This window comes from Manis pentadactyla, chromosome 3, assembly GCF_030020395.1.
Source record: "Manis pentadactyla isolate mManPen7 chromosome 3, mManPen7.hap1, whole genome shotgun sequence".
Classification (NCBI taxonomy): Eukaryota; Metazoa; Chordata; class Mammalia; order Pholidota; family Manidae; genus Manis; species Manis pentadactyla.
The window spans coordinates 208,489,573-208,507,521 of NC_080021.1; the positions used below are offsets into that span (position 1 = coordinate 208,489,573).

The 17,949-nt window shown below is 45.2% G+C and overlaps 1 protein-coding gene across 7 annotated transcripts in view; it reads right to left on the bottom strand.

Moving 5' to 3' along the window:
- Positions 1-664: 664 nt before the first annotated feature.
- Positions 665-17,949, bottom strand: part of GGTA1 (glycoprotein alpha-galactosyltransferase 1 (inactive)) — a 69,599-nt gene continuing 52,314 nt past the window's right edge. For 4 of the 7 annotated variants that reach the window (XM_057498987.1, XM_057498988.1, XM_036915461.2 and 1 more), the window contains 5 exons: positions 17,264-17,299; positions 14,814-14,879; positions 14,167-14,265; positions 8,049-8,186; positions 665-4,119 (listed from right to left, as the gene is read on the bottom strand). In XM_057498987.1, coding sequence (XP_057354970.1) covers positions 3,426-4,119; positions 8,049-8,186; positions 14,167-14,265; positions 14,814-14,879; positions 17,264-17,299 — 1,033 coding nt within the window. In that variant the 3' untranslated portion in view covers positions 665-3,425. The remainder of the gene's footprint in view (positions 4,120-8,048; positions 8,187-14,166; positions 14,266-14,813; positions 14,880-17,263; positions 17,300-17,949) is intronic. The other 3 variants (XM_057498989.1, XM_036915462.2, XM_036915464.2) reach the window with 1 other exon arrangement.

A 17,949-nucleotide genomic window follows, 5' to 3' on the forward strand; every position in this document is an offset into this window, starting at 1 on the left:
TTGGTGTCCTCAAATTTTAAGAACAAGATGGGTTAAAGTGTGTGTGTGTGTGTGTGTGTGTGTGTGTGTGTGTGCATATGACCATGTGTGCATACTTGTAGGTGAAAGAGTGAGGAACACAGAACAGGAACTGTGGAAAGGGCAAAAGATTCAGTTTAGACGGTCCTGAGTTTGAATCCTAGCTCTGCACCCTGTTAGATCTGATGCTCTGACCAGTGTATCCCCACTTAACCCAGCTTTCTCTCCTTAAAAATATGCATTGTATGTTATGCATTCAAGCTTTCTATGTTTCACACTTGTGACTATGCTACTATGCCTGTGTTATTCGTTTACATAGGTACATGTAACAAATAGTACACTTAACAAATACTTATAACCGTAAGTATTGCATAGCTATGGTTCCTTTGTTAGTAAATCACATGGTGACTTTAGCTGGGAAAGATAAAAAAATGTGTCATTCCAAGAAGGACAGGAGAAGTCAGGCCCTTCAGACCTTAAACTTCTCCCCTTTAGCTGCATGTGACCCCCAGTTAGAGGTGGAGTGGAGGAAGAGGCATGGCGGTCCCTTCCACCACCACCCTCTGCCCTGTCGTGCCCCCTGGGATTCCAGCTGGGCATACCAGCTTATATCAGCCCTGCATGCACAGTGTAAAGATAGGGATGATCACAGTCTTTTATTTATTTTTTTTACATGATCCATTTTAACTAATTTAATGCATTTGGGGCATGGTTAGTGCATGAAAAGTGGGAAATGGTACAGCAGGGCCTGGGAACACATCTAGTTTTTAAAATATCAATTCTTATGCCAAAAATGCCCCGTTTTAGGATTCTTCTATGAAATTGTATTTTTCTTGATATGAAATATGGCCCTCCCTATGCAGTGTCAACACATATATCCTTGTCAGCTTCTCTGGTTTGAGCTTCAACTCAGCCATTTCCCAGCTGGGTGTCCTAACCTTTCTAAACTTCACTTTGCCCATCTGTAAACTAGGAATAACTCTCTCCTATGAGGGAATCATGTCCTTCTGTCCCTCCAGGGCACCTCAGTACATCAGCGTGGTCACCTTTGATCTTTATCACAAATGCACCTGCCCAGACTTGCTGGAAATCCAGCCTTTCCCGGGGCTCCCTTGGCCAGATGTACGCCGAGAGGTCAAAACTAATAATTCCCAGTGGTTATGGCATTGTTTTCTCCCTCTGTCCTGGTGCCCACCCTGGGCTTCAGGGCAAGCCTTTTCTGGATGGTTCTTCTACTGGAATTTAACCACTTCAGGGCATCATTTTGGAAAGTTCTATATAAGGACTTACTGCTTTAAAAGTTTGGAATCGCCATCATGTTCTTTCTATCTTTGTAATAATGGACACCTTTTTAGAAGGACATGAGAACTTTCAGAAGTCTAATAATTTAAAATTCTATAACTGACAATTCTGAACATTTCTGGGAGATAATGTACAATCCAAGACCAGACTGGCATATACTGAGAAAATAATTTATTCAATTATAAATCTGGAATTTTATTATTATTTTTAAATATTTAACAGTAACTATTAGTGATATCCTAAGCTTCTTCATTTTGGATTTAGATTTAAGTGAATGAAAAAAAATTAAGATTCCCTCAAAGTAAAGATCAGCTCTTTTTTCCTAATCCTTCAGACAGCTCATTTCTTTGGTTTAGGACTTTCACTATTAACTCTCCCTGCTCCAAATGTGTCTCAGAAAACTTGAGTCATAGAGAAGCAAGAGTCTCAACTGACAAGTGGCCTCTCTCTCTTTTTTAAAGTCCACCTTAGGGTTTTTGTCAGTTTTGTTTCATTTTGCAGGGTTGTGAGATTTTTTGGCAAGGACTGCAGAGTAGGAGGCACAGTAAAATGGTAGAGAAAATATAGGTTTCATTTTATCAAAGAACGCCATTGTGCTGAACATCAAGCCAGTGCAATGACTCTTGAAATAAATCACTTCAAAATGGAAACAACCTAAACTGGAACACAAGCAAAATATAAATATACCTGCATATGTAAATATTGCCTCCTAACCCTTTTTACAATGAATTGCTTAACTTTAAATAGGCAGGATGTCACAGCTTCTCTTAGAGAAGGGAATTGAATGTTCTTCTGTCCTGAGGACTGGGTCTCCATTGCCTTCCCCTCTACTTTTGATGTAACATCAACTTATTATATGCATCCGGCTGTTACACTTCAGTAGCGCAGATGGGGCAGGGGAAACCGAGGTAACTTGATGGGAGGGCTTTTCCTCCAGCCCACTCCTTGATGCCAGCCCTCCAAATTGCAACATGATGGGCTGAGGGACCCTGAGGGTTAAAGCAGGTGGTGGCGGGACTTGCTGATGACTGACTGTCCTGAAGCACAGGTCAGGGATGACTGACTATCGTCATGAAGCACAGGTCTGGGAAATGCAACTCCTTGCAAGAGTCTTTAGTTCACTGCAGGCCTTGCCATCTCTGACGCCATCCACTTTCTCTGGCCAGTGACCTGAAGACACAAGTTGCAGAGTCTGCCAGATGCAACGTGACTGGGGCAAAACAAGAAGCATTTTCTATTCAAGTCCCTGCTACTCTGGGGTCATGGGGTCGAGGAGGCTGGAGACCACCCACACTGCCTCCCATTCAGTGCCTGGCCCCACACTGCATTCAAGGCCAACCCCATGCCCTGTGTCCCTCAGAGGTGGCATTGCACCACAGTGATCAGCCTCCTCTCTTCCCACTCTCTCTTTGCTATTTCATGGCCAACTCACACCATGAGTTTGAGGCTTTGTTTTTACTTCATTGCTGAGTACCCACTGGCTTATTCAGATTCCCTGTGATTCCAAACATTCACCACCATGATGTCCTTTGGGAACCCTGACCAGTCTTTTGCACAGAAGCTAAACAACATCCTGATGAGAAAAGGACATGGACTACAAATGGCCTGAAGCAATTTGCCATTGAAACCACTTGAGAACTGCCAAGGTAGACTGTGTTCTTAAGAGTTTTGCTGCAAGCAACTCTATGCTGCTAGACCCAGCAGACAGGAAGATGCGGAAATCAGGGGGAAAACCATCCCCACCCCCATTTTATCTTGTTGCCAAGCACTTCCCTTAGCATCCTATTCTCTAGTATATATCATCTGGCACATGTAGAGTGTTTCTGGCTTCTTCTTTGCCTGTGATACTTTTTTTTTTAGTTCAGTTGATAGCATTGTCCCTCAAACCCAGAATAGAAAAGAAATCACTGGGAATTAACACTTGATTACCATAGGTTCATTCTCCCATATTATTACAAGGCTCAAAGTTACAAGGAGAAACAGTATGTAGTTGCTGTGTTGGTGTTATGTCAGCTTTTTTTTTTTAAGTTAAAATTGTTACATTTCTAAGGAAGTAGGCAGAATATCTTCTCTCAAATTCAGAAGCCTACTGGCACAATTTAAAGTCAGATGTTATTTCTAACCAAATTATACTCTTTTGTCTGCCAAGATACTTTGACAATCTTAATATCTGAAGGCAGGCCTATGTGATAATCCCAGCAATATTCTGGGGATAAAATTTTAGTGGGTTTGTTGAGAAGGAAATACTTGTTTAGGTGGCTTTCATCATGCCACTTGGCTTCTATGTCATTTTTCTTGTCCTGGAGGATTCCCTTGAAGCACTCTTGGGTGATGTTTAGAACCTGACTGGGTGTTCCTCCAAAAATGGCTGCATGGTAATAAAAATCCCCCTGGCCGAAGGGAATGTATGCTGCAGACTCCTTCCGCCTCTCGTAGGTGAACTCGTCATGATCTGCCTTGTACCACCAGGCCTGCAGTTGAGCCACGGACTGGCCAAGAGTCTCTACTCCAAAGCTGTCTTGGAAGACCTGGTCCACATCCATGCAGAAGAGAAAGTCGACTTCGTGCTGGATGTGGGCCACAATGTGCTCCCCGATTGTCTTCATGCGCATCATGCTGATATCCTGCCATCTGTTCTCAGAATTGATCTCAAACACCTTGAAGGAACGTAGGGGACCCAGCTCTATCAAAGGTATCCTGGAGACATCGTCTACCATAATGTAAAATATGACTTGGTGGCCAACCATGAAGTATCTATTAGCAGATGTTAAGAACTCCTCCAAGTAATGCTCAATGTATCTGAAACAAAGAAGAATGGTATAAATGTAACCTCTGGGTTTTCTGCAGAAGACTACATGCTGTTCTTACCATCTTCTTATCTACACTTTGCAGTTAAAGATAATGATTTTCCCCATTCCAGATGTGGAGGGACAGCTGATACTTAACAGTTCTGGCCACTCTCCACTTTTCAGCCACTCAGCTTGGGGGAGGTGGAGGGACTTATCTAGCTGCTAATTTTGGAAGGGCCACTGGGAGTGCACAGCCCTGCCTCCTCCTCTCTTGCTCTTGGGAACCGGCCAGTTGGAGAGAGCATGTGGTTTCAACTGTTCTGCGCTTTACAGTAATCTCTGTGGTACAGGTCCTACTCCCACGTCCGGAGGCCTGCAGCTTCCAGTGCTGTAGACGCCTGAGTGTCTTAAGTTTATCTAACTCTGTGGTTCAATATTAGGAGGCCCAGAGTCTACAGACAGAAGCCACATTCTCCAACACCAGCTTTAACTGTAATGAGGTGGCATAACTATCATCTACCTCACTTAGCCCTTTGTCTTGTTTCTCAGTTGGTACAGATTTTGGGCAGGCAAAGGGGGCAACAGTTCCTTAATTTCCAGCCTTATTGAAATATAACGGACATATATGATTGTGTAAGTTTAAGAGGTACTGTGTTGCAAAATGATTACCACTGTAGCATTAGCTAATACCTCTATCATGTCACATAATTACCATTTCTTTTTTTCAATGAGATCACTTAAGATCTTCTCTTAACAACTTTCAAATATGTAATATAGTGTTATTAACTAACATCACCATGGTGTACATTAGATCCCCAGAACTTAACATCTTACAATTGGAAGTTGTACCCTTTGACCATCATCAGGGGGCACTGGTTACTGAGCCTCCCTTAAAACCTTAGCCTATAACCCAATGTTATTACTACCCTTCCAGACGCAAGGGCATCGTGACCCCTGGATCCTTTGGGGATTAAACCTAACCATCACCACTCTCTTCTCCTCCTCTGGGACCTAGAGAATGGGTCATAGGACATGGATATCCTTTCACATTACATATCTACCCTGTGACCTCCCACTAGTCACCAAACCACCCATCCACTGTCCAGACACCATCATTACAAAATCCATCCAAATACCAGAGCAAGCAGTCTCTGATTTAACTGCAACAACTGTTTGCCTTTAAAAAAAAAAAAAAAGAGAAAGAAAAGATCTGATTTTTTAGGTCATTTTTCTGCTCACAGCAAAATTGAAACCAAAGCACAGAGAGTTCCCATATACCCACCCTGCCCTCTCTGCCACGCACAGCTTCCCTGACTGTCAACATCCAGCACCAGGGGTACATGTGTTGCAACTGATGAACCTACACTGACACAGTATTATCCCCCCAAATCTGTAGTTTATGTTAAGGTTCATTCTTGGTGGTGTACGTGCTGTAGATTTGGACAAATGTTTATATCTACATCTTTTGTATATCCATACAAATCTATCATGTTTGGTATTACACAGAGTATAATACACTGCTCTAAAAATCCTTTGTTCTACCATTCCCCCACCCCAATCCCTGGTAACTACTGATCTTTTTTACTGTCTCCATAGTTTTGCCTTTTCCAGAATTTCATTTAGTTGGAATCATACAGCATGTATTTCATATAGGCTTCTTTCTCTTAGTAATGTGTATTTAAGGTTTCTGCATGTCTTTTCATGGCCTGATAGCTCATTTCTTTTTAGTGCTGATAATATTCCACTGTCTGGATGCACCACAATGTATTTATCCATTCACCTACTAAAGGAAATCTTGGTTGTTTCAAGTTTTGGCAATTATAAATAAAGCTGCTATAAATACCTGTGTGCTGGACATAAGTTTTCAACTACTTTGAGTAAATACCAAGAAACATGATTGCTGGATCATATGGTGAGAGTATGTTTAGTTTTGTAAGAAACTGCCAGTGTCTTCCAGAGCGGCTGTGCCATTTTGCTTTCCTACCAGAATGAATGAGAATTCCTGTTACTCCACATCCTCACCAGCATCTGGTGTTGCAGTGTTTTGGATTTTTGCCATTCTAATAGATGTGTAGTGGTATTTTAGCTACTTATCTATTCATTCAAGAAAAACCATGTTAATGTCTTCGGTAACGCAAGCTATGCACTCTGTGAAGCATGGGGGATCACAGAGAGGAGGAAGGAGTCATGCAAACCCTAGATAATGCTCAGTGAACGTAGACTGAATTTAATTTGCTGGTCCTACTACCAGGCAATCGTGGTGTCATATTGGCACTTCTTTCTGTGTTTTGGTTGCTGCTTGGATTTTCTTTCTTTACTACCAAAACCAAGGTGTGCTTTTCATGTTGGCTTCTGGAAACTCAAGGGTTTACTGTGTTGATTCTTTAAATGGAGAGACAGTATTTGAGCAGTATAAAGAGGGACTTTGACTTGGCTCTGTGGCTGGTGGCCAGGAAATTCTCTGGCACTCCAGAACTTTAAGAAAAATCTATTGTGTCCTGAAGCTTAGGAGACAGTCCTTGGCGGGGACAGAGGAAGCCACTGTGAGGTTTAACATTGTTTAAAGATTAAAGCACTGCTGTTGGCTCCCTGCACTGCTATTTGAAAACAAACCAAACATCACACTTCTTAAAAGTCCAAATCCACTATTGTGAGGATTTATTGCTGCTGAGTACAAACAGTGCTCCCATGCCTCAGAGCGGAGAGCACGGGTCTTTTACCAGGACAGGTGATTTACAGTTTAGTTCTGCAGAGTTGTGCCTGGATGGTGGAAGCCACTGTGGAACAGTAGGCAGTAGTCTGTTCATTTTGGAGATATTAGGATCAAATCAATCTGCAGCATGGCTGGCTTCTCCCTCTTGTGCCAAAGGATTAGGTGAGCTGAGCACTGTCCCCTGAACTCATAACAGTACAGATTCTTCCAGTAAAAGTATCAGAACTCCAGAGTCAGGATTCTAACTTCCCTGTTAGAGATGCTACCTAGGTCCCTGGAATCAGCACGGTCAGTGACATTAGGACTTGATAAGTATGGTGACAGCAGTGGCTTCTGGGCTCTGGGTTGGAGAAGGCCTTAGGAGAACTATGAGATCTGCACAAAGCTCTCCTTCAGGGCCTCTGGTGGACAGAGCCCAGGCGCAGATTAGCCTGGGCTTTCACCTGTCATTGTACAGGCAAAGGGATCACCTTCCAACATGGCTTTCAGAAAAGGTACAGATGGAAAGGTCTATGGCAGTGTGGGGACGGGAAAATCGAACTCTTGGTTTTGTTTTGGAAAAAGAAAAATAAAAAATTCTCCAAAAGACCAATTGGGTAGTATCTTAAAACTAATAGTATAGCTAGAAATTTCAAGTAAGAATGATTGCAGTTTGGGGAGAAACATTCTAAACAAGTTAATGGAAGCTGAAACAGAAACCTATCCAACCTTTGGAAGATGAAGCCAGCCGAATCTCGGGGGCCCAAATCCCCCAGGAAGGTAGGGTGGAAGGGACCCATGGAAGAGTGGTAGCCATGCTCTGACGTGGGGGACCACTGCTTAGATGACTCTGGACCATGAACTTGCTGTGCATTGGCCCTGGGTCTTGAGAATGTAGGAGAAAGAATGATGCACATTGGGGCTGTCTGATAGCTGGCACGCGGGGAATGTGCAGAGAAAGCCGGGGAGATGAGGGAGGTGGTGGTGGGCGTGCAGTAGACCCTGGGCTCAGTGGGTCTAGCAGACATTTTTACCTGCAACCCAAGATCCTCACTTTGAGCTGGGAAGGAGTTGACTTACCTACTATTTTGTTCACAGCAGAGATGAAACAGACGGTCCTATTATTACATTCTCTACTAATAATTCAGACAAGTCAGGAACCGCCTCCATAAGCCCAGGGGCCCACTCACAAACATTTGACAAAGAAACAAGAAAAAGTTGAGGGCAGTTTTATTAGCAACACCTACCTTCCAACAGCAAAAACTGTCAAACCCACAGTTATTTTCTGCTCGGCGTAATAGTTTTCTAAGATGGCTCTGTCGTAAGTGCCTTCCCACACGACTGGTGCCTTCCATCCAGTCACCGTCACGACCTCTGGGCGCTTCCTGGTGACAAAACAGAGAGGCCTAAGTGTTAGGACAGTTTTACTAAGGTGGGGTGGAGACTGTCCGGGGAAAAACTGGGGTCAGCTATGATTTACTGGGATTGTCCTTGAATCCTGATGGTAACGTAACTCCAAGCCGTCGGCTGGGTGGTATGACATTTACTGGGGCAGCATATTCAGGGTAAGGAACAGGAGGCCCCGAGGCTGTCTTACGGAGATCTGCCTGTACACCTCATACCCTCTCTATCCTCTTTCCTTACTTTCTTTGTTCTCTTCTTCCTTCTCCCCAGCTGCTTCCTGGGCTGCCAGTGGCATCTTTGGGTGTTATGTATCCCTGTAGGTGCCATCTGAGCCTAAGAAGGCCCAATCTTTGACACAGGGGGATGAGGAGAATGACATTACAACTGAAAGAGAGAAAGCTATTTCAATTTGTCTTTTGCCAGAAAGGGATTTCTTGGTAGGAACTTGATTTTAGGCCAAAAAGCACCCCTGGTTAGGGGCTCTGGAGTTATTGTTCATTTTACAAACAAGGAGACAAGTCACCCAGAAAAGAAGGGACTAGAGGGAGGCCCAGCATGGCCACAGCTGGAACCCAGGGCTCTGGCACAGACCCTCTCCTCAGACCATGCTGCCTCTTTACCAGGAGCACAAAGGGGCAAAGGGACGCATGTTTTCTAAACTCACAGGGCTTGAAAGGGACTTGGCAAAGCCAGCACAAACACAGGAAGCAACACAAGAGCAACGATAAACTGGCAGACTGTAAAGGGTAAATGTGGGAAGGCTGCACGGAGCAGCTGGGGCCCAGCATGAGGCGTAGCCAGAGGCAGAAGAGGTGGTGGAAATTCAGCTCTGACCCCCATTTGCTCAGGAAGTGGCTGCATTCCCCCTGCTGGGAAACAGAGGCTGAAATACAGTCATTTAGATCCAAACCCCAATACTAAGGAGAAGGCCAGTGATTGGGCAAAGTCCTGATGGTCCCCATCCATCCCTGCTGGCTGTGTGCAGGTGGCCCAGTCGAGGAGATACCAGCAAACAGAGCAGGCCGATGAGAACTTCGCTCCAGCCGCACATATGTGTGGGGGGTGGATTTCACAGAACTGGCTCTATGCCATCAGCAAAGCTTGGGTTTCTACATGAAACCCCACTTTGCCCCAGCCCGAATAGAAAAGAGCCTCAGCAGCCTCTCTCTGCCTCCTGTCCCTGTCACCAAGCTCTGCGCTCCCACCCCAGCCCTGTGACCTGCTTCAGACCTGCTTCCTGCTTCCCCACGGCAGAGCTGAACTGCAGGTGGGAGGGGGACACTGTCAGGCGGCTCTCCTGGCTCTCCCCAGCGTGCCCAGTTCTGCCCTCACATCCCAGGTGTGCCGTGTGCATGGAGGACAGCTGCTCGTGGTTTCCTTCCGTCACGAAAGAAGCTACTTTGGACTCGTAGGCAACCTGTGCGCGGCACCTTCACATACACCTTCTTATTTCGTCCCTGCAACATTCCTGCCATGTACTATGTCCACTGTATAGTAAGAAAACCAAGGCTCAGAACTTGTTAATGTGTCCCATGCTGAGGGGCGATTTTGGTTCCCATTCTCTCAATGGGGAAACTGCAGCACAAAGAGGTTAAGTAACTCGCCCAAGGTCACACAGCTGGTGAGGGCCAAGGCTGGGATTTGAACTGAGAGCTGACTCTGGAGTCTGTGCTCTGAGCTACTACCCCCCCTATAGTGCCTTTTATATGGACATTTACTTGCTGTGCTGGGGTTAAAACCCAGATTTGTCATTATTTCCACTCAGCTTCTTCGGCATTTTTATCAGCGCAGACTCAAACGACGAGCTTTTGTTGTTCTTAGAAGTTTACGTGAAGCTTTTAGTCACATTAAAACCCCAGGTTTGTGGAATGACGGGATTTCCAACCAAAAACCAACACACAGAGACACACCGCAAGCACGACTTCTGCCTCCATGACCGATGTTTGAGAACAGAGCTCGGCCCTGCACTACCACCTTATTCACTGCAGGCCTCCGTTTCAGTCTGCCAAGGACTTTTTAGTAGATCTGACACAGCCCGCTAGGTGAGTCTTGCAGCTGTGCATGAGCTGGACATTTGGTAAACAGGTAATTTATTTAAAAAGAAAGAAAAGGAGTAAGTATACTTACTTGGTGCTTAAAGTGCACAGGGGCTAAGTACTTGACTTTCATTCCCTCACTGAGCCACACAACCACCTTATCAAGTGGGTGCTATCATCAGCACCATTTTACCAATAAAGAAAGCAGGGGGAGGAGAGAAGGAGAAAGAAACTGTGCCTTTGGCCTTTTAATTTATAGGAAGGGCACTCGATCCCTCTGGGTGCATTTCCTAAGTCCCTGCTCTGCCCCAGGCCCATGGCTGAGCATGGAGATCAGAGAACTGATGCCTGTCCTACCCCTTGGGAATCTTATAGCCGACAGGTAGTCAGCCTGCAACACACTCCTCAACTGCATGACCACTCAACCCAAATCCTCTAGAAAGACTGAGTCATTAAACCAGTGTCCAGTTTTATTTCTTGGCTGGAAAGATTCCTTCAGGCAGGAAAAAGAAAGCAATATTAAAAATTAATGTTTAATTAAAAATTAAGATCTTCTATTTCCCATCTGCTAACTATTACATTCCACGGAGAATTCCAACACATCAATGACCCCGGCTAAGAAGCCAGATGACAGCCTGAAAGCACAGACAGTGGGGGGGCAAGGGGAGGGGGAGGGACGATGAGATCCAGAACAGCTTCTCAGGCGAACCTCTGCGTCAAGAGTCTTAGTCCTCAAAATGCACAAAACCCCCTAAAAAGGGAAGTAACTGAGGACAGACCACACATGAACAGGAGGTAAACTTTGCTAGTGCCCACCGCCCAGAGAGATGTCTCAGGTCGCAATGGTGGGGCTCTAAAAGGAGGGAAAAGTGCCAGGACGGACTCGGAGCTGTCCGGATGCCTTTCTTCCAAGCAGGGCACCCCTGTCAGCTCGCGCAGTTCCATGTGCACAGGCCAAAGGCGTCCCACGAAGTAAAAGAGCCGTCGCCATGACCCAAACACCCACCTATCGAGGTTACTGGTAGCTTTTACATTTTATGTACTTATTTAATGGGTACATTGTGGTGCTCAAGGGTTGGGAAGAGGAAGTGCTAAAATTCTGTGAATCATCCAACAGGTCCAAAAAGGTGGGAATGCACACAGCACATTATTTACTGAGCTCCTTCTCAGTGCTGAGTGATCCAGCAAAGAGCTGGAGCACACAGCCAGGGTCGGGGCTGCAGCATGCAGAAAGGAGATGGTGCAGGAAGAATTTTGGAAAAAAATGAATAGGACATGTTAATGAATGAGACTGCGGAGCGGATGGAGGAAAAGGATGAATTGGAGAGTCTCTCAGGCTCTGGTTGGAGGTGGAGAATGAGAAGAGCAAGGGTGAAGTGAAGTTGGGAAATGCATTTGGGCTATGTGAGACACGCAGGGATGTCAAGCAGCAGACACAAGTACAGGCTCAAAGGAAACCCCTGGGCTGAACATGCCAGGGTCCTCTCATACCAATGGCGTCTAATGCCATGGAAGTGGACACGAGCACATTGGAAGGTGGTGCCTAAAGAAAAGAGACAGGCGTACTGGACGTAGCCTCCAGAAACTAATATTTGATGGCTGGGAAAAGGGAGAGGCCCCTACCAGAGAGACTGAGAAAGGGGAAAGCAAAAGTAGGAGGCAAATTAAGAGGATGTGGTGTCACAGAAACTGAGAGATCTTGATGTGGAAATGTGTACCCAACTGTAATAGGTTTTAGGTGGTTTATAGCAAAGGACACATTTATATAAAGAAATTTTTTTGTTCATTTAAATGTTCTTCTAATCATTCATTCATGCAGAAAATCTACTATTGTGCCCTGGGAAGGCTTAACTTAGGTGCTGTTTCAAACCAACATCCTTTAAATATCTGCTGGCCATTTGGGGAGAGGCTGAGCCATGCATGGGGGAGAGTGGAGAGGGGATAATGGTGCCATGATCTGTCTCTCAGCTCTGTCTCCAGTAATTTAGCCCTGGCCTCATCCCCTAAGACCTGCTCAGCAAAGCGCAGGTACCACAGTAAAAGTGTGCTACCCTCCTAGAAGAGACCTCGGTGACCAGTCTGGTTCACCTAGCCCACCCTTTGGGGCATCTCACCTCGCCCACACATACACACATCTAAGGCGCTTATCAAAACCACAATGCTTCCACGTTCTTACATTTCCAGTAATGGTTTAGCATCTCATAGATGGCTCCCCTATTGCCTAGCTTATCAATTGACACATGGGAGGCCAAAATTCCTACTCTTCCTCACTGGCATGGACCCCCTTTCCCAAAACAGTAGGAGAACTTGCCAGAATATATTCAGTCTTTCCAGTGCCCGAGATCCCTCACACTGGAATAGATGCTACTCTCTCCCGATCCTCCTACCTTCTACAGTGATTCCTCCTCCACCAGCCCTTTAAATGCTGCTGTCGGCAGGATTTGGTTCTATCCTTTGCTGGGTGGCCCCTGCCGGGCCTACAGATCCCTCTCCATCTGTCCTCTGATGGCTCGCACTGGAGAGTCTCCGCCGCACGTCTGCTGAGCTCATGAGCACCGCTGTAGACTGAAGGCTAGTGTCCCCCACAGATGCATATGTTGAAACTTACCCCACAGTGTGATGGTATTTGGAGGTGGGGGCTTTGGGAGGTGATTACACCATGAAGACAGAGCCCTCATGCATGAGATTAGTGCCCTTATGAAAGGGGCCCCTGAGAGCTCCCTTAATCCTTCCACCACGTGAGGACACAGCAAAAAGATGGCTGTCTATGAACCAGGAAATGTGCCCAAAAAAGTTATCAAATCTGCTAGCACCTTGACCTTGGACTTCCCAGCCTCCAGAATGGTGAGAAATAAATTTCCACTGTTTATGAGCCATCTGATTGATGGTATTTTGTTATGTCAGCCCTGACACACTTAAACAGGCACCCTGAGAATCTCCGTCCAGATGCCCACAAGTACCCGAATACACATACATCACCTGGCCTGGGCCTCCTCCTCCAGCCCCTTTCCTGGTCAGTGCCAACACCACCCACCAGTCTCTGAGGCCTCATGGTTGTCCTGGGCAGCTCCCGCCTCCTGACTCCCCAGACCACATTGTTCTAAGTCAGATTGGTCGCACCTCCTTACCAGTCTTGGCAAATACTAGTTTACATCTACTGCCCCTAGAAGCTATGAACTTCTTGCATAGAACCATATAGATAATTTTTCCTGCCTCCTGTGCCTAACACAATGTCTTGTATGGTATTTTGACCACAGCCCACAGCGAGAAATACATTTTACATTACAACCAAGTAGATGAACATGTACAAATGTATAGAAATAAAAATTCAACTCAACAATATTTACTCTTCAGGTAATGCTCACTGATTTTCTATATGATTTCAACTTTTAAAAGAGAGCTGGTTTTGACCCATTAAGCTAGTTTCTGAACATATTAATGGATAGCGACCTGTATTTTGAAAAGCAGCGGCTAGCTGCTTTTGATATCAAGGCATTTGATAAATATTTGTTGTAAGCTTGTTTAATAAATGCATGCATGGCCCCATGAGATTTTTTAACATCATTGCCATTTTACAGATGAGTTAGCCGAATCTCAGGGAGAATTTTCTTGCTCTGACTTCTAGATGCTGTGCCTTTCCATAAAACCCAGGGACCTGTAAGACCCCTTCCAGCCCAGTATTTGTGATTCATCTGCTGCCACTGGCCAACTGCTGTCAGAATCACTGTGTTGTTGCTCAAGCATTTGAGCCAAAACATCCAGACCCTTAGTGTCTTGTCTAACCTCCTGCTGAGGTCCAATGGATGCTAAGGCTGTGTATCCCCGGTCTGGAACGTTCCCAATGGCGCTTGTTGCCCGCACAGCCCCACCCCCTCCTGTCTGAGTTACGGATTTACTGCACGTGGGGCGACGCTCCTTTCCTTACTGTGGATTAAACCAGTCTGATAGCTGGAGCTCCTTCTTGTAGTCTGCCTTTCTTTGTTCCTTTTCTTTGTCTATGTCTTCTTCTTGGTAGTTGTGGATCCTACGCACAAAGGGAAAGCGGCTGAGTAAGGCAGCGAGGGTAATCTGCGTGGTCAGGACAGTCAGTGACTACGGTGAAAACACGTTCCAAGGCAGGGCACACCTGCCCCAAGTGACTGTCTGGAGAAAGGACAATGACACTACATGATTATTATAAAGACATACTTTTAATGGAAAGGCACAGTACTCACCTTTCTTACTATCCTTCCGAGTCAGCACAGTTAGAATTAAATGACCCAGTAACCCTCAGAATATTTCAGGGAGCAGGGAGACTTGATAAAACAGTCCTCATAAGAATATTTTAGCTTATGGTAGCAGGTCCTGCAATCTGAACTTCAGCCCAAGCCTCACTCACCCTCAGCTTAAATGGAAAAGACGAAAACAACTTAAATGTCCTAGTCCCGACCACAGAACAGAGTCCTCATATGATTTCAATAAGGCAGAAAGACAGGTGACAGACAAAGCCATGCCTGTGAAACTGCTTTCTTTGGTCTCTACCTATAATCATCAGGTAGGGGACAGACACCGAGGGTGGTCGCATCGCCTTACCCCTTGTTAAGCCAGCTCGGGAACCACCAGCCCTTCTGAATGCTGCTGTCGCCAACTTCTGGGTTTCTAAGAAATGAAACAGGTGACAAACATTTTTAGAAAATGAGGTAGTCCCAAATTCTGCGGTTTCCAAACCCTTTTTATGGCAGAAAACAACTTAAATTTTTTCTGTTTACACTACCAGTTCATAAAACAGAAGTGAAGCAGCTCTAGCTGAATGAGAGAGGGTGGGCCTGACACGGGCAGACCTCTCCCTCACTGGGCGGCGCCCAGCGCTCAGCTGGGCTCTGGGAGGGAGGCAAGGGCATCCAGGGAGCTCTGGGAGGGAGGCAAGGGCGGAAAAAGAGTGACACGGTAGGGGGCTCTGACACACGACCCTCAGTCCTGCATGTTCCACTGCCTAGCTGTGTGCCTGGGGCAGGGCATGTTCCCTCTCTGATTGTCTCCTCTGAGAAGTCAGATAGTAATAAATGAAACGACTTTGAAGACTACATGAAATAGCATATGTAAAAGAGATTCGTAAGTTGACAATTACTGTAACAAGTCATAATCTTAATTTAAAAAAAAAACAGTGCACATTTCCAAGAATGATCTCTTTTGCTAAACTAGGAGAATTCGGGTTGCTACAAAGGCCAGCAGTGACAGCCTCAGGAAGTCTGAACCTGAAAGTCAGGAACTGTCATCAGCAGCCACTTCTGCCACCCATGTGTGGAGGATTCCACCCTCTCAATGTGAGAGTCTCTCCAAGTTGGGGGCCTTCTGGAGGAGGGAAAAGGGGGAGAAGCCAGGGGAGGCAGTGCCCCTCACTGCACCTGCCCTTCAGGTGGACAAATCAAATGGTGTGGCATGATCAGGCATAATAATTTAAAGAAACCTGTTTTAAAGCCCATCTACTTTCAGGAGGTGGCTGAGATGGTTTATGATTAAGAACATGTAGTTACAATAAACAGGGAAATGGCACAAAAAACCCCACAAAGGGAACAGAAAGAGAAACACTTAGTCACCCAGGTAGGTATTTTCATATGACCTTGGTCATCCAGCCACTTGTAATATAGCTGATATACTGGACAAGTGGGTTTGGGCCAGTTGCCAAGATCCCATGGCGTGTAAGCATAAAAGCCAGGATTTAACACCAGGAAATAAATTATATCAGAAATGAAGGCTGAGGAAAGTACAAATGGTTACGCACAAGACTTTGCTCTGAGCTTCCTGCAAGCCAAGCTGAAGATGGAAACCGAAGGCTTATACTATCCAAAATAAATAAATGTTGGCAAGGATGTGGAGAAATGGGAACCCTCCTCCACTGTTGGTGGGAATGTAAATTGGTGCAACTGCTGAGGAAAGCAGTATATGGGAGGTTCCTCAAAAAACTAAAAATAGAAATACCATTTGATCCAGTAATCCCACTTCTAGGAATTTACCTGAAGAAAACAAAATCCTTGATTCAGAAAGATACATGCACCCCTGTGTTTATCACCACACTATTTGCAATGATCAAGATATGGAAGCAACCTAAGTATCTATCAATAGATGAATGGATAAAGAAGAGGTGGTACATATACACAAAGGAATGTTATTCATCCATAGAAAGAAAAGAAATCTTGCCACTTGCAATAACATGGAAGCACCCATAGGGTCTTACGATCAGTGAAATAAGCCAGGTGGAGAACAACAAATACCCTATGATTTCACTTATTTGTGGAATATAAAAACAAAGCAAAACAAAAGGAACAGAACAGCAGTAGACTCACAGACACTGAGAAGTGATTAGTGGTTACCAAGGGGGAGGGGTTGAGGCAGGTGGAGAGGGAGGGTGAGGGGGATAAAGGGCACAATAATTCACAATCACAATATAAGCCAGTCACGGAGACAGTAGTACAGCATGGAGAATATATAGTCAATGATTTTATAACATCTTCTATGTTGATAGATAGTAACTGCACTAGAGGGGGTGAGGATTTAATATTATGGGTGACTGTTGAACCACTGTGTTGTACATTGGAAACCAACATAAGATTGTATATCAATGATACTTAAATAAAAAAAGAAGGCTTATATAGTTCTCTTTGCCTTTAATAATAATAAACACTAGTTTCATAGGGAGACTCCAACATTTTTCCTGATCCCTTGTCTCAAAGAAATTTTTTGCAAGGATATTTATGCAACATATGCTTGGCAGCATAATAAACAATATCTACCCTGATTTTCTTTTGTAACTCAAGGCAGGAATAATGACACCACTTGAAGATGAAAAGCAAGGGCAAAACACCAGTCCCGGTTCTATAAAGGCAAGTCTGGGGTGGGAGGAACGCAGTCCAGACCCCTGGGAAGCCAACCTTCCCCTCCACCTTGGACCAGAACTCCATCACCAGCTGCTATGTTAAGATTGGACTGTAGGGGGTGCAAAAGACGCGGGGAGACATCGCACAGAAGTCTAGTAGGGCACTTACTTCGAGTGATATATCCACAAGAAAGAGCCTTCTGGGCTAAAAGCAAATGAGAAAAAAAAACATATCATGTTACTTGGAATTCTGAGAAAAGCTATTTTGCAAGCATTATCGCTTAAGCCCTCGGTTGAGTTGAGAGCCTGGGGTTTGGCTTCTCCTAGGTTCCCACCTTCCTTTGAGACATAGCCAGTGATATCAAGAGACTGGGAATTTCCACTTGGAGTCACTTAGGAATATTCAGGTTTCTGGAGAATCTCAAATCTTAGTCAAAAAAAAAAAAAAAAAGCTCTCCATTGTCTAGGAGTAGCTTCAACAAGGGAGAGATTCCAGAGTTGGGTCTCCTCCTGCAACCTACTCAGGAACACCATGGCCCAGCCGTCCCTACCCAGGACTTATCTTGCCCCAGAAAACAAAGCAACAGCTTCAGAGCCAAGTGCCACATGCAGCTCGGAACGTTCTGTGGAGCAGTCTCACAGGGCATTTCTTAAGTTAATGATGGCAATGAGACTGTCTTAAGTACCTACAGGGCTGGGCCAGTGAATATATGATTCCTGTAGCAGGATCCTCAACTCATTCAACAGGTAACTTGCTGAGCGTCATTACGTGCCAAAGTGCTGGGGATTCAGTGTTGGCTAAGACAGACACAACTCCTCGTGCCCTTGCAATGCATACCAGTCTAGTAGGGAAGG